Genomic DNA, 13,871 nt, shown 5'->3' on the forward strand with positions numbered 1-13,871 from the left:
ATGAATGTTAATTCGTTAGGCTTCAGTACTGAAATTTTTTCCAAATGAAATCTCTACCCTTCTGTGCACTTTTTTATATTTTCTCCCCCTTTTATCAGGCTTTTTCTTCACAGTATTCAGCACTTTAGCCTTAGTTAGGAAAGGACTGTGTGTGTTTGAGGACTAGGAGTGAGTATAACTTGCTGGGACCCAGAACTGCGGATTCAACTCAACAAATGCTGTTTAGATCACTTGGTGTTTTGGTAACTGATGTAATGTCAAAGCCACTGATGCAATGAAATACACGTGCAGTCTTGGCTGTAGAAGCAACGTCTGACAGAGCTGGATCAATGACTGCATAGCTTTTAAAGGGACTCCTTGTCAACACAAGTGCAACAGAGCACCATCTCCTCTCTATCTGTGACTAGAAGAAAGGAATGAGTAACCACTTTGAACCAGATGGTGATTCCTTCTGAATGAAATAGGGATCTTGAGCTTAGTGTTTTCTATAAAGTTCAGTTTACTCTTTGTATCTTGCAGAGGGTATATTTGGTGCATCTTGCTGCACTTGGTCTTGTGCACAGAAGATTGCAGGTCAAATAAGCACAAGCAAATTAAAAGAAAAAAGAAAAAAAACCCTGTGGGAAAGGCAGAAAGAAGGGAAAGAGAATCAACCTGGAATATTTCATATCTCTGACTGCTGAGCTGTTGTCTTGAGGTCAGATACCTCTATACAACATTGACAACCGAAATAGTCTAATGATGGTTAGCTAGGAAATGACTACATTTAAAATGTGACAACAAAGGAATTGCCATTAACAATGCTAGTAATTCTTACTTGTTAACAAACACTTTTTACAGCCTTCCATCTGGGTTGTTATATCATGTTGCAAGCATGAAGCTTTGAACATCTTTGAGACAGTTAGCATGCTCTTAAACATCCAAACTTGCCAATATTGAAAATGAATTAAACATGTAAGCAAAGGAGCAGAACATAGATCACCTTTTTCTTTTGATGATTATCATATATATAGCTAACTAACAACAGACAAAATGACAGGAAAGAAATTAAAGAACAGCATATGCATCAGCAATGCTTGCCTCGCTTACTAATCCTAAAATGAATATTTGAAATGCAAAAGCTGAAGAATGTATGTAAAGAAGCTAAACATGGATTCATCCAACAGAGTTTGTTTCACAGCACATTTCTTGTCTCTGCCTGTAGAAAGTCTTCCTCTTAGCAGGAGAGGGGCAATCACTCTGGTGTCTTTCTGAAACTATTAAAATTCCACTATCACCGCAGTCTCCCCAGAATGTTAAATGAAGAGTTTGTTGTATGAGCTTAAATGGGATCTTCTTTCCTCTCTCATCTTTTCAAACCACCCTTGTAGCAAAGGGTATGTGGAGGCCTGATCCTTCTTTTCCACCTGTAGATCAGTATTAGTTTTGATAGGATTGCAGAACTGAGGGACAAATTAAGCCACAATTCAGACTGTACTGTAGTTTGACCTCAGCTATTATCCCTATTTTGCAGACAGGTCAGGGTCATTAAGACCTGTTGGTGCACCCAAAGCCCTGACAAGCATCACCTGGATCCTCCACCCATGCACCTTCTGCCCAGTGCCCCAGGAGCTCTACTTAAGCTCAGGCTCAGGCCCCCAGTCTTCACCTGAGCTACATCCCAATGTACCTGTGCTCAACCCTGTCTCTGCTGCCCCAATTTTCTCACTGGGCTTCCTGGATTGACCTCAGATGTGACTAATTACCTTGCTATGTCTGACGATCACCAGACTGTCACCATCACCACCTCTGCCCTGATTAAATACTGCAGGACATTGTCCTGGTCAGGGAGGTAACTGTTCCTGCCTGGCTTGTGGCTGTCTGCAGCCACAGCCTCCTGAAGCAGCCCAGCTCTTCTCATTCCCTGGCTGTTAGCTCAGGCTTATGCGAAGGACCTGCGGTTGTTATACTGCCAGATGTGCTGCAATGTAATGTAACTTAGGCAGGGATTAGGGGCAGTCTTGCCTGAGCTTAAGTGGGGCTCCTGGGGCCATGGGCAGAGGGTATGGGTGGAGGGCTCAGGTGAGGCTGGTGAGGACAATTAAGGGAAATTAGTGCATTCAGGGCCCTGATGCAGAAGGAATGAAGCTTGGGTAACTTATTGGCACTGGAAATGAGAAAGGCAAAGACGTTTTGTAACTATTAGTGTATTATCTCAAAGTGTGGGGAGGCTGTGGCACAGTGGCCAGCAGTTGGTTAGTTCATGTGTGCGTTCAACTCCGTTGTTGCTAAAGCATTTTCTTTCTTTTTTAGAATATGAGTGGATAGGACCAATAACGTTGCTGTGCTGCTTGAGTGTAGTGCATTCAATCCATGCGGTGTCCAAAACTTTCCATTAGCTTGTCACTTGACCTTACTGAAAAAATAATAGCTAAAAATAAATGGGTTTCTGATCTCTGATATTATTTATCTGTATTGATTTTGAGAAAATATGCATATAAATGCAAAAGATTAAAGTAGATTCTGACTTTGTACTTCCAGGTTCCTGAGCATGCAGAACTTGCCTGGATTCTTGGGTGCTTAACTAACGTGCCACGTCTTCTACGCTTGCCCCAATGGAAGGTATAGATAGTTTCATAAACTGAAAGGAAATATATGGGAATTTAGTAGAACTGCTGTCCTTGAAATACTTATCTGTGAAGTACTAACTGTACCTTAGTTATCCTTGCTTTACATTTAAGTAATTCTCTAGTCCTGTGGTGGAAGGAGGAAAATGTGCCTTTCCAGGTATGTTGCTTTCAATGAACATTTTTCTGCTGGAAGCTACAGGATAATATTTTTGGCAGAAACTTGCAGAAACTGTACTAAATAGGAGGGTTGTTTAGTGTTGTTAAACTCATTTTGCTAGAATGCTTGGAGTTATTTCAATGCTTATTTAATAATGCAAAACAGCTACAAAATATTGCAGTGGAAACCTTGAACCTTGCTGAGTTCCATAAACAGTTTTTCTTTTTCCACCATGAAGAGTGGCTGTTCTGTAGATTTTATGGAAGAGGGTGCAGAAGAAGCATATGTTGGAAGAGGAGTATAGAAATTATAAATATTAAAAATCTGCTGAGTGATAAAGTTAATGCACCTTAAATGTTTACCTTTACAAGTTTCAGGTGTTCATCTTAACCTTGGTACTACATCGGCATGATTGCATCAACTGAATTCTTGCATTTAGTTTCCTTGTATTGTATTTTGGCATTTAGTAAGCAGAAAACCCAAAAGGCAGGAGAAAGAAGTATCAAAAAAGGAAAAAAAAAAATCTTCAGAGCAGTCTTAAATACCTCCAGATGTTTTCTTTTCCTGTTTTTCTTCTTACTTAAATAAAAACAGTAAAACTTAAATACAGCAACCAGCATTAACGCATGGCATAGATTAAAGCCAACCTCTTCAAGCCTGAGATTCTAAAGTTAAGCTCTTAAATCCAACTTTGACTGGATTGACAGATCTACAGATAAGTGTTACAGGTGCTAGGCTTTGCAAATTAGGTCCCCTGAACCGTAGGCACCTAGAGATGCAGACAGAAGACACAATCTGTATGAGAGGGTAAGAAAAATCTAAAGATATTTGAATAGTCTTAATGAAATAATTAAGACTTTAAGGATTTTAGTGTATTAAACTATTGTTAAAAGCAAAAAGTAGATATGCTATTGCTAGAACAGAATGAGTAACTGTAGCCTGACTATCTTGGTTTAAATGATCCATATCCTAGAGCGGTAAAGGACTTCAGGACAGTGGGTGGATTGTTGGGAGCAGTGTGAACTAATGAAGAGGACACAGGACTCTGCCTCTAGTTCTGAATTCTCCTTCTAGCTGTCACTAACTCTCCTGGTAACTGTGTGTGATCATTATGTCTTGATCTCTTTTCTTTGAAACACAGGTATTAATGCCTTTTTATATCTTATTATGAAGTGTTTGAATTTTACTGCTGAAAATGCTATTTAAAAAGTAGGGGTTATCAATAATAAGTGTAATAACCGAGCCTGATTGTGTTGTATTTGTAATCATTTTCATTAGTAAGATTACAAACAGAAAGAAAACACAAGCCTATGTTTTCTTCTCACTTCAATGTCAGAACAGTGTAGGGAAATTCGTAAATATAGGACATAAAATGGGATGTGTGTATTCGCAAGGAGTGGATTTTACATGGCACACTTTTTTTCTAGAGTTGTACAATAAGTTACTCAAATTAGTCAGAATTCTAATTAATTAAAATCATGGACTTTGATACTGTTAGCCAAAAGGGTGATTTCTCTCTATTTTTCTTTTGCAAACAGATGAAGCGTGCCAGCCAGAGTAATGAAGGAACTGTTGGTTTGTTGACTTATCCTGTGCTTCAAGCAGCGGATATTTTGCTGTACAAGTAAGAGGCAGAATGTGAGCCCATGGGCAATGTCTGTTCAGCTGCATTAGAATGAATGTTCGTCAGATTAACATGCTAACTTACTAACTGGGGGAGCTGGGTGTGATTAGATCAGAAGACTGGAAATGGATGGCAGCTTTTTTTATCTCTCAAGTGGCTGGTTGAAATCTAGCCTGAATTGAAAGCAACTGACAGGGCTGTAAAGAGAAAAAGCTGGTCAATACACAACAATTCTTAGGGAATTATAACACACTGATGTTTAATTACACATATTACATGTTCACACACATACATATATATATTTTTTTTAAGTAGTTATGCTTTGTTTTATGCAGTGTACTGTAGAGATACTTAAGCTGGCTGTATAGTATATAGTATAGTATACCCATGTTAGTGTAGGATTCTTTGTAGGCCTTTTGATACTGATAAGAAAGTGAGTAATATACTGTACCTTGTGGTACCTGGGCTAGTTCAATGTTCTCTGTGGTGCACTATGTGCTGCAATGGAATTACATGCTAATGAGGGACTGATCACTCAGCATGCCTAAGTTTGTAGCCTAGCTGATAGAACTTGTAGTGCATTGTCATCACTGGTTGTATTTCATAATATGTTTTAAACTGTCTAAATGGCAGCAACAATGCACTATAGATTAATTATTTTTATGTTCTGAGCATAGGTACTTTGTGGAATTGTTCTGAAGTTGTGAATATTTGTTGGGACAGAGAAGTAATACAGAACTATGAGGGCAGGGACTTTAGGAGGACAGAGTAACCAAGATTGGCAAGTTGTTAACCCAGAAAAATCTATCTAGAGAAATTTAATCCTAAGTGATAGTTAGTAAGGGAAAACAGTAATGTTAGAAGAACAGTATATGATACTTCTAATTCACTTGAATTTTAACTAGAAATAATGGGAAGCAAAAGTCAATGAATTTGAACATTAAAATAATCTTCTAAGCAGTGAGTCCCATTTGATTGTCAAGCAGTGTTTAAGGGTGAAATTTAGACAGCTTTATCAGAAATCACCTTGTTTTGACTGAGCTCAACCATGTATGTCTTTTCCATTTCTAATAAGATCATGTGATTCATCATTCCTTAGTGAGCCTGTGGTTTGTTTGCTACCATGTGTATTAATAGCAGGCTGTCCAGACAGCACAAAACAATGAAGTGAAAGAGAAACAATACCTCTTTGAAGAAATTTGACATAGTATCTTTAATAAGAAATGTTTTAATGTAAAAACATAATATAGGGAACAAGAATCAGGGAGAAATGGAAACACAGAAAGGGAACAGCAGTCATGAAGAAGAATTAAGAGCTGCAGGAGGGGGAGAAACAGTGCTAATTGAGATGAACCAAGGATAAAAGAGACAGAAAAATGGACAGAAGGCAAATATATGACAGAAAGGAATAAAAATAGCACCAGGTCAGAAATATTAAAGAAACAGCAAGGAAAAAGGCAAAGAATCGTGCAGAGGTATTTATAAAGATAATATGTTTTCTGTTTAGTGGCAAACTTTGTGAATATGGAACCATTTTGGCATATGGAAACATTTCTTTTGACCTGCTTAAAGTATATTGATTATGGTAACTGATTTTCTTTCTGTTAGTTGTAGGCCACTGTGATTTCCTATTGGCTACCGTTACTGTTTCTAGGTTGCCTTGCTAACTGGTGGGGAATAAAGGTGGACAAATTGGTTCCTGGATGTCAGCCCAGTAATTCAGAATTGGAAGGAAGGAGTACCGTGTTGAACTGAAATTTTCTGGGAACTTAAAAGATGCACAGTGAACTTTCTTACACTGGAACATCCCCAGGATTCAGAGCTAAATACCCCACAAGCCTTAGAAAACAAATCTGGTGGGGGAGGGGAGAGTAATCAGAAGCTGGCAAGACTTCAAGTCTGCCTCATCTAAAAGAATCAAACATTTTTAGTGAGTATGATTAACTGTGGGAAAGAATCACCAGGGGAAGTAATGGATTCTTCACCTCCTCATGTCCTCTGTTGCAGATTGTGTTTTCTTCCAGAACTGCATTCAAGCTATTGAGTTCAACACAGAAGGTCAAATCATCCTTTGATCCTAACAGTTCTAATCTATGAATGATAACACTTGTGGCAGTAGAGGCACTGGCCCATGTGATATTTATATAATGGAGACCCATGAGGAAGAACCACTCTCTTCTTTCCTTCCGTTGACAAATCCACAGTACTAACTTCTCAACAACAGTTATGTTTTCCTGAGACTTGACAAGGCAAGGTGCTTGCGCTTTATGCCTTGCAGATCTTCCTTACTTTTTTCGCACACTGTAACACGTGCTCTTTGATCTCTAAAGAGACAGTAGGAGATACTGCAAAAACCTTTCTTTGAGCTGAGTTTAATGATTTGCTCTTATTGGTATCTTTACTATGTATGTTTTTGTGAAGGGCTATTTTTGCCCTTGGAGATGTGCTTCAGTTCAGCACATAAAGTAGACCCATCCTGGGATACAGTCAGCTTGGGATCTTGTTCCCACAGTACCAATATCTAGCTGGGACTGAGTGTTTGGCTCAATCTGGCCCTCAGTCATGGCAGAAGCTGTGACAGTCTTGAGTAACATTTCAGCAGAACCAGAGAGCTTTGCTGAGTTTCCTGTTTCTGTCTTTTATTAAAAGGTCGACACATGTTCCCGTTGGAGAAGATCAAGTCCTGCACCTGGAACTAGCCCAAGATATAGCACAACATTTCAACAAGAAATACGGAGAATTCTTTCCTGTGCCCAAAGCCATTTTAAGTGAGCTGGTCTTGGTTTTGTTTTTTTTTTTTTTCCTCACCCCTTAACTGCACGTCAAGGTTGAAGATGGATTTAAATATTGTGGAAATAGTTTCAGGGACCAAGAAAAGGGAGCAAACTGATGCTAAGGGAGTGGAAAATTAAAAACTGACAACAAGAGACTAGAGGCTGTGAAATTGAACTCCTAAGATAGACATAAGGCTTTACAAATCCCCAGTAGAGGAATGTATGCGACGTCTGGTATTCTAGTCCAGGGGGCCGGATGTACTCTGCTGCTGCCAGTCAGCCTTGCTCTTCAGGTATTGGACCTTTTAAGAATAGGCTCTCTGCTCCATGTTGCTAGTTCAGGAGATGTGTAAGGAACAAGACAGGAGACTTCTAGCAAGCAGATTTCTTCAGTGTCTGAGTGGTAGATGTTTACATTAAGCATGCTGAACAGCTTGTAGGTTTATTGCTACAATGCTCAAAAATCTTTTAAGTATGTTTAATATATACTTGCATATTTCAGTAAGGGTCTTTTACAGAGCCTAGACTTTCCATTTTTGATCTTAGGCTCAGGGAGACTTATAAGGAAAATCTTCTCAGCCATTTTTAAGCTATAAGGTCATAGGCTGGGGGTGAAGAGGAGTCAGATGGCGCAAATGGCATGTTTGTTAAGAAACGTGAAGAATGGGGCAAGGAAGAAACATTACATCTTTGTTGTAAGTAATGTAGAGGAATGCACAGCAGAGACCTTCGCCCCTAAAAGGGCAAGGAGCTCTCACCTTATAAAAGAAAGGCAGTAATAAACCATTCTCAATTTTCAAGCCTCAGTGACAAAAATGGTGTTAGACCCAGAGTGGAGCTTAGACAATACTAGGTATTGCAAACTCTACAGTTTCTAATGAACAATTAAATACTAAGCACTGTAATGAGGAGCTGAGTGTAGCCTATGATGCAGGCGAGACTGTTTTTCAGGAAATAAAAAGCTCAATTTGGGGGAAAAAAAAAAAAGAACATTTTAACTTTCCTCATGAAAAGCACACCATCATAAGTGCACGAGTATATGCAAACCAATGAAATATCCTAGATGAATGGAGTAGTTAGGGACCTATTCAGACTCACTAGCTGTAGGCAGTCAGATTACCTGGACTTCTTCAAATGTACAGAAAAGAGACAGATCCTTCCAAAAGGTGATTCAGAACAGAGCACTTTCTGAGGCAGTCTGAATTGTACCCTGGAAGAGCACTTATCCTTTCACTGAGTACATAGGCCGTCTGTGAGGAGTATGTAGGTAATTTAGTTGCCTGTATTAGGTGTCTAAAAACAATGGCTGTGAGTACTTTCTAGATCAGTGGTAGTTTGTGTACTCCATGAATTATATTTATTGGTGAAAGACTGGAACAGTTTGGGTTTATGCTGTTAAAGAAAGTGCTTTGCAATATTGCTGTAATGCTACTATTCTATTTCATGTACATGCATATATCTTAGTAGTTTGTCCAATACCCACACCTCTCTTATCTGAACAGTGCTTTCCCTCTAACAGAGCTGATTAGTGTTCAGTTAGGGAACTTTTAATAACTGTCTTTACTGATATTTAGGAGAATTACCAAGAGATATTGGGTGGAAGATTTTCCTAAAGTAAGGAGATTAACTGTGCTGGGACTCTTTTTTACCAGTGGATTTAACCTGTTTCTCCATTGTTACAGAACCTTTCAGTAATGTGCAGTCCGTGCTCTCTAGGTAACTTGTCCCCACTGTACTCCTCTCCCTCCAAGAGAGGACAGAGTTTTCAGGGAAGATCAGCATGTAGCCACAGAAAATATTAGGAATTGTCCCAGCAGAAGTTTCTGCTTAGTGAGGAGGGGACAAATGGAGCAATTTTTTGTTTAGTTTATGGGAGGAGAAAAGCAGCTTAGAAGGACAAGAAGGGCATAAGGACTAAATAGGAGCATACATGATTGTGCTCACAACCCATTTTTAAGCAAGGATAAACAGAGAACTTCATCATGCTGCTACAAAGTGTTCTTAGCAATTGTCATAAGAAACTGTTGTCTGTGTGTGTTCACAATTACTCCCCCCCCCCTTTTTTTTTAAGGTACAACAAAGAAAATAAAATCCCTCAGAGATCCAACAGTGAAGATGTCCAAGTCAGACCCACAGAAGTTAGCTACTGTTAACTTAGTGGACAGCCCTGATGAAATAGTGCTGAAATTCCGCAAAGCTGTGACTGACTTTACCTCTGAGGTGACCTACGACCCATCCAGTCGCCCTGGTGTCTCCAATCTGGTGTCCATTCATGCTGCAGTAACGGGGCTTAGCATCAAAGAAGTGCTGCACCAATCTGCTGGTCTCGACACCGCTCGCTACAAAATGGTGGTAGCAGAGTCAGTTATTCAAAAATTTGCACCTATCAGGAATGAGATCAAGAAACTCCAGGAAGACACATCCCATCTGATAAAGGTTTTAGAGGATGGAGCAGAGAAAGCCAAAGAACTGGCTGCCCCCATCTATCAAGAAATAAGACGACTGGTAGGATTTCAGTAGAAACTGCTGACTAGTTGCAAGGACTTTTGTTTCCCGAGACAGGCACTTTGTTGTTTGTATCTTCTTAATCATTTTGGTTTGAAACAAAAACTTTTTTTCCTGGAAAATCCAAGTAGAACATTGAAGGTGTTTGTAATAAAAAATGTGCATGAAGCCAGATATTTCCAGTGGGACCAGCATTGAGCTTGTCTGGGTAGTCAAAGAGGGAGGGCAGAAGCAATCACAGTTCACGAAGAAATCCCACAAAAGCGGAATATAAGGTTGCCCAAATGGTGTTTGGGGTTTTTCCATTGACGACTGCAAGAAGGCGAGGTGATCAGAATCTAGCAGAAAGATTTGTAATCTTCTCAAGAACATCCTTAGCTGTGCATGTGATCTTGTTACAGATGGACAACTCCTACCATTGGTGGTTATTCAACTTTGATACGGTGGTTGAATGTGTTCTTGGATAACCAGAATAAAAGCATGGGCTTACAAATCAAAATGCTCAGGGTGATGAAGAGAGAATTTACTCTCCTTATCATGTGTTCAAACTCAGTGTAATTTTGTATCTGCATCTGGTTTGTGTGAAGTGAGTCAGTGTGTCTTACGGATACAGATATCCATACTCTAAAACTCACTGTGACTACTGTGCCTCTATGATAGTCACTTCAAAGAATCCAGAGAGTGGACTTGTGTTTCACTTCTGCCACCTGTGCCATACTGCTGGTCAGGTCTAAGGTACTTCAGTGAGAAATGACATGTGCTTCAGCTGCTCGTATTCCACCTGCTGTTTGGTTTAGCAGGAAGCTCCAGGATTTTCAGTTCAGCATCAAGTTTAGGATTCCTTTAGAAAAGGTGCAGGGGAAAAGATGTAATCCTGTGTGAAAGAAATCTTAGGTTGAGAAATCAGAGAACTTTCTGTTAAATTTACAAAATTACTTCTTTAGAAAATTGTGCTGAGGTCAGAGACAGAATGGGATTAAATAGATCTTTATGAAATCTCAGTACTGAGCCTCAAGAAAACTCGGTGATGGGAGAATGGTGTTTGCCTCCACTGATCTTAGGCCTCACAAGACCCACAGACTGGGACCCATGGACCATGGCATTTCTTGGGGAATGTGTGGCAAAGGGGAATTGCCAAGAGGAGACACCTTCTTCTGAAGCAGGGGTAGTAGTACATGTTAAAAGGTAATGAAAACCCTACAGGTCCTGTGCCAGCATATTTAGGTGTATCGTTGCACTTACTGGTGCTGTGTTTGAAATTGCTATACTGTAATGTAAATTGAGTTCATCCTGTACTCTGGCAGCTCATGACCATTGTAGGCCTATGGCATTTGTCATGAAGGATTGCAGTCTTACATGACTGGGTTAGTAAAACTGGGGGGGGTTCTATGTAGAGCAGTTGGTTGGTTGGTTCCAAAAATGCTATTTAGTTAATTATCATAATGAGGTGATTCAGAAAGAATTCTTTAATTTTGCAAAACAAGAAGTTGTGGACTGAGCGTCTGCGCATCTTTACTGAGACCTGTATTCATTTGTTAGAGATCTGAAGAAGAGAACTGCCATGCAAGAACTTTATGATGACAGAGTTTCTAGTTAGTCAAGACTAGACGAGCAGAGTGGATGGAGACAGAATCATGGGAAACCAGACTCGATGTAGACAAGTCCAAGGTAATGTCCTCTGGAAAGAATAAGTGTATTCAAAAATAGTCCCTGTTTTCAAATTAGCTGTACTGGATTAGGAAAGGGCACAGTTATAACTGTGAATATTTAGTTAGTTTTACCAAACTTTTGTCAGTGTTTTACAGCTGCATTAGTCTGCATGGGAACTAAGACAGAAAATTAAGGCACACAGTTACCACTGCTTACTGACTTGGCATAAACTGTTTGCTGTGACACTTTTTAACATGGGTTGATTTCTGCAAAGGTCCCACAATAGGTTCCTTAAGAGAAGCTAGCACAGTGCTCATGGGGATACTGAAAATCTTTAACACTAATGTATCTAGTTTCTACCTGTTCCTCTTTTTCACTAGCAAAGATAGGAGCATGTATTCAAAGATGAATGATAGTTTCAAGGTGTCTTCACACTTCCAATATTCAAATCACCTAACACATAGGGTTGGCATTCAACACACCTCCTTTGCAGTGAATAGGAAATAGGAGTATTCATATGTCTTCAATACAATTTATTAAAAAAAGGGGGGGAGGGGATGACATCAACAGGCAATTCTGACTTGTTACCCAAGCTATTCTGAGCAGTCTTTCCAAAACTGCTACATTTTTTCAGAAAATCACGTAGGTAAAGCAGGAAGAAAAGCTTCAAAAGACCCCTTTTTTGGGGGGTAGAGGTTTAATACATCACATATTTAACAGTGTTTCAATCAAATTTACTATTTTCTCTCTTTTTAATTCAAAAATAGATTGGAGTTTTCCCCTTCCCTTTCCCTTATCTTACTTGCCTGACCTATTTCCTTCAAGTAAGGAAATATGCCTGGTTTTATTTCTTCAGGAAAGTTAAACTTGTGTAAATGAGTATGTTCACCTACTGATTGTTGACTTAGCCTTTTTATTTTAGTAGCTCCTGTGGAGGAATTCTCAAAATAAAAGCTGCGTCTGCCCAGTGAAAAAATCCCAATTCCACTAACAACCATTATTAGAGTCCCCTGAGATGAGACAACTGTAGTGTAGCTGTTTGCGGGTATCTGCTGCCTATTTCAGTTTTCTTAGAGCGTGGCTTTTCTGGGAAGTTAACCATCTTGGCATTCAGGTTGAGTCTAGCTGGACCTAGCCTGGCTGCCTCTTTGCATTCCTTGAGCCGTTTACTTGGCATCCGAGAAGAGTTTGGCAGGTAGAAGCTGAGCTTGAAGCAACATGTGCTTGCTACTATCAGTAAAAGTTCTTCGATACCAAGCTACTCTGATCTCTTTGCTCTTCTTCTACCTCCCTGTTTCCTCTTCAGAACATTTTTGTAAGCACCTGTTCTAGATGGTGCTCTGTGGCAGTCTTTACTTTAGCAAAGTAGCGCAGATGAGTTTGACCAGCTTTTTAGGGAACAGTTGCTGGAGAAGGCTTGGTGCTATGTATTTCAGAAGGATTTGTTTCACACTAACTCTAGTCTGGTGTGCCAGGGATTTACTGTTTGTTTACATCTGGAGTGCAGTAGGTGCACTCCTGAAGTGCATTTTCATGTCTGGTTTCATCCGGTTCATATTCCCTGAGACTTCTCTGTGATGCCTGCTGCAGTGCAGTTAGTGGGGAGTTTCTGCAGAAGCACACTCCTGATCCCAACTGCAATGCTAGTTTAGACATGCCCTGTGGTGCTGTGGAAGTCATTGTAAAGTGTTGTTCCAGGACTGAGTGGGAAAGAGATCAAATTGCATCTTTCCTAGTTGAAAAAAGAGTTGAAAGGTGGAGAGGTATCCTTACTCCTTGCTGTGTTGCTCTTTGTTTCAGCTTCCTTTTCTTCAGCAATCCTTTTCCTCAAATACGTTCAGTAATTTGTGTCTTAGTCTCGAAATCTCCTCCTTTCCCATTCCTGTATCTTTAGTGCATGGGAGGTAAATATGTAGTGGTTGGGATCTGCAGTATCAGACCTAGCACCTCCAGGTAACTGAAGAGATTCACTTATCTTTAGAGATGAACATCAACTCCACAGTGAATAACTTACTAAGATCTAACTAAAACATTTATACACTTGAGACATTTATCTTTGCGACCAATGGTTCCTAGGAAGTCATCTTATCACTTATCAGAAGACGCTGATAGTGAGTCTCAATTCTGTACTCCCAGTTTAGAGCACAGAATTTACTGGGAATTTTAGATTCAGGAACAATGTTTTCTTCAGCAGAGACTCCAGATGATGATTGGCCTCATACATTAACTCTGGCACTGCTCCAGCATCTGCATACATCCCTGCCTCAAATAACTGGAGTGTATGTATATTGTACATTATACTGGAATTTGTTTGTAACTCTTAAAGATGTGGTTGAAGTATACTTAGTTTTCAAACACCATGATTTGGGTTCTCAGATTCTCCAGAGAGCCTTGTGAATAGTTCTGATTCAGTGTGTGTTTATCTACAAACAATTCAAGCGAAACTCCTTAGCAGGATTATGGTTGCCTCCATTCAAGGTTAGGGAATTCATATGAGGGAGCTGAAAGTTTAAGGAAGGACAGTGAAATGGGATCCTTGGGGACTGACCTGC

At 39.7% G+C, this 13,871-nt stretch overlaps 1 protein-coding gene across 5 annotated transcripts in view; it reads left to right on the forward strand.

Moving 5' to 3' along the window:
• The window catches only part of WARS2 (tryptophanyl tRNA synthetase 2, mitochondrial), a 50,741-nt gene that overhangs the window by 34,268 nt on the left and 2,602 nt on the right, over positions 1-13,871 (forward strand). Inside the window, exons 3-7 of one of the 5 annotated variants that reach the window (XR_012777077.1) lie at positions 2,521-2,601; positions 4,305-4,390; positions 7,040-7,158; positions 9,236-9,669; positions 10,731-11,337. Coding sequence is in view for 4 of the 5 variants with exons in the window: in XM_075511639.1 (XP_075367754.1) it covers positions 2,521-2,601; positions 4,305-4,390; positions 7,040-7,158; positions 9,236-9,669; positions 10,731-10,838 (828 nt within the window). In the remaining variant the exon portion in view is untranslated. Of the gene's footprint in view, positions 1-2,520; positions 2,602-4,304; positions 4,391-7,039; positions 7,159-9,235; positions 10,170-10,730; positions 11,837-13,871 lie in introns of those variants that run through there. The other 4 variants (XM_075511639.1, XM_075511661.1, XM_075511654.1 and 1 more) reach the window with 4 other exon arrangements.

The sequence above is a fragment of the Mycteria americana genome, chromosome 1, assembly GCF_035582795.1.
Source record: "Mycteria americana isolate JAX WOST 10 ecotype Jacksonville Zoo and Gardens chromosome 1, USCA_MyAme_1.0, whole genome shotgun sequence".
In the NCBI taxonomy this organism is placed as follows: domain Eukaryota; kingdom Metazoa; phylum Chordata; class Aves; order Ciconiiformes; family Ciconiidae; genus Mycteria; species Mycteria americana.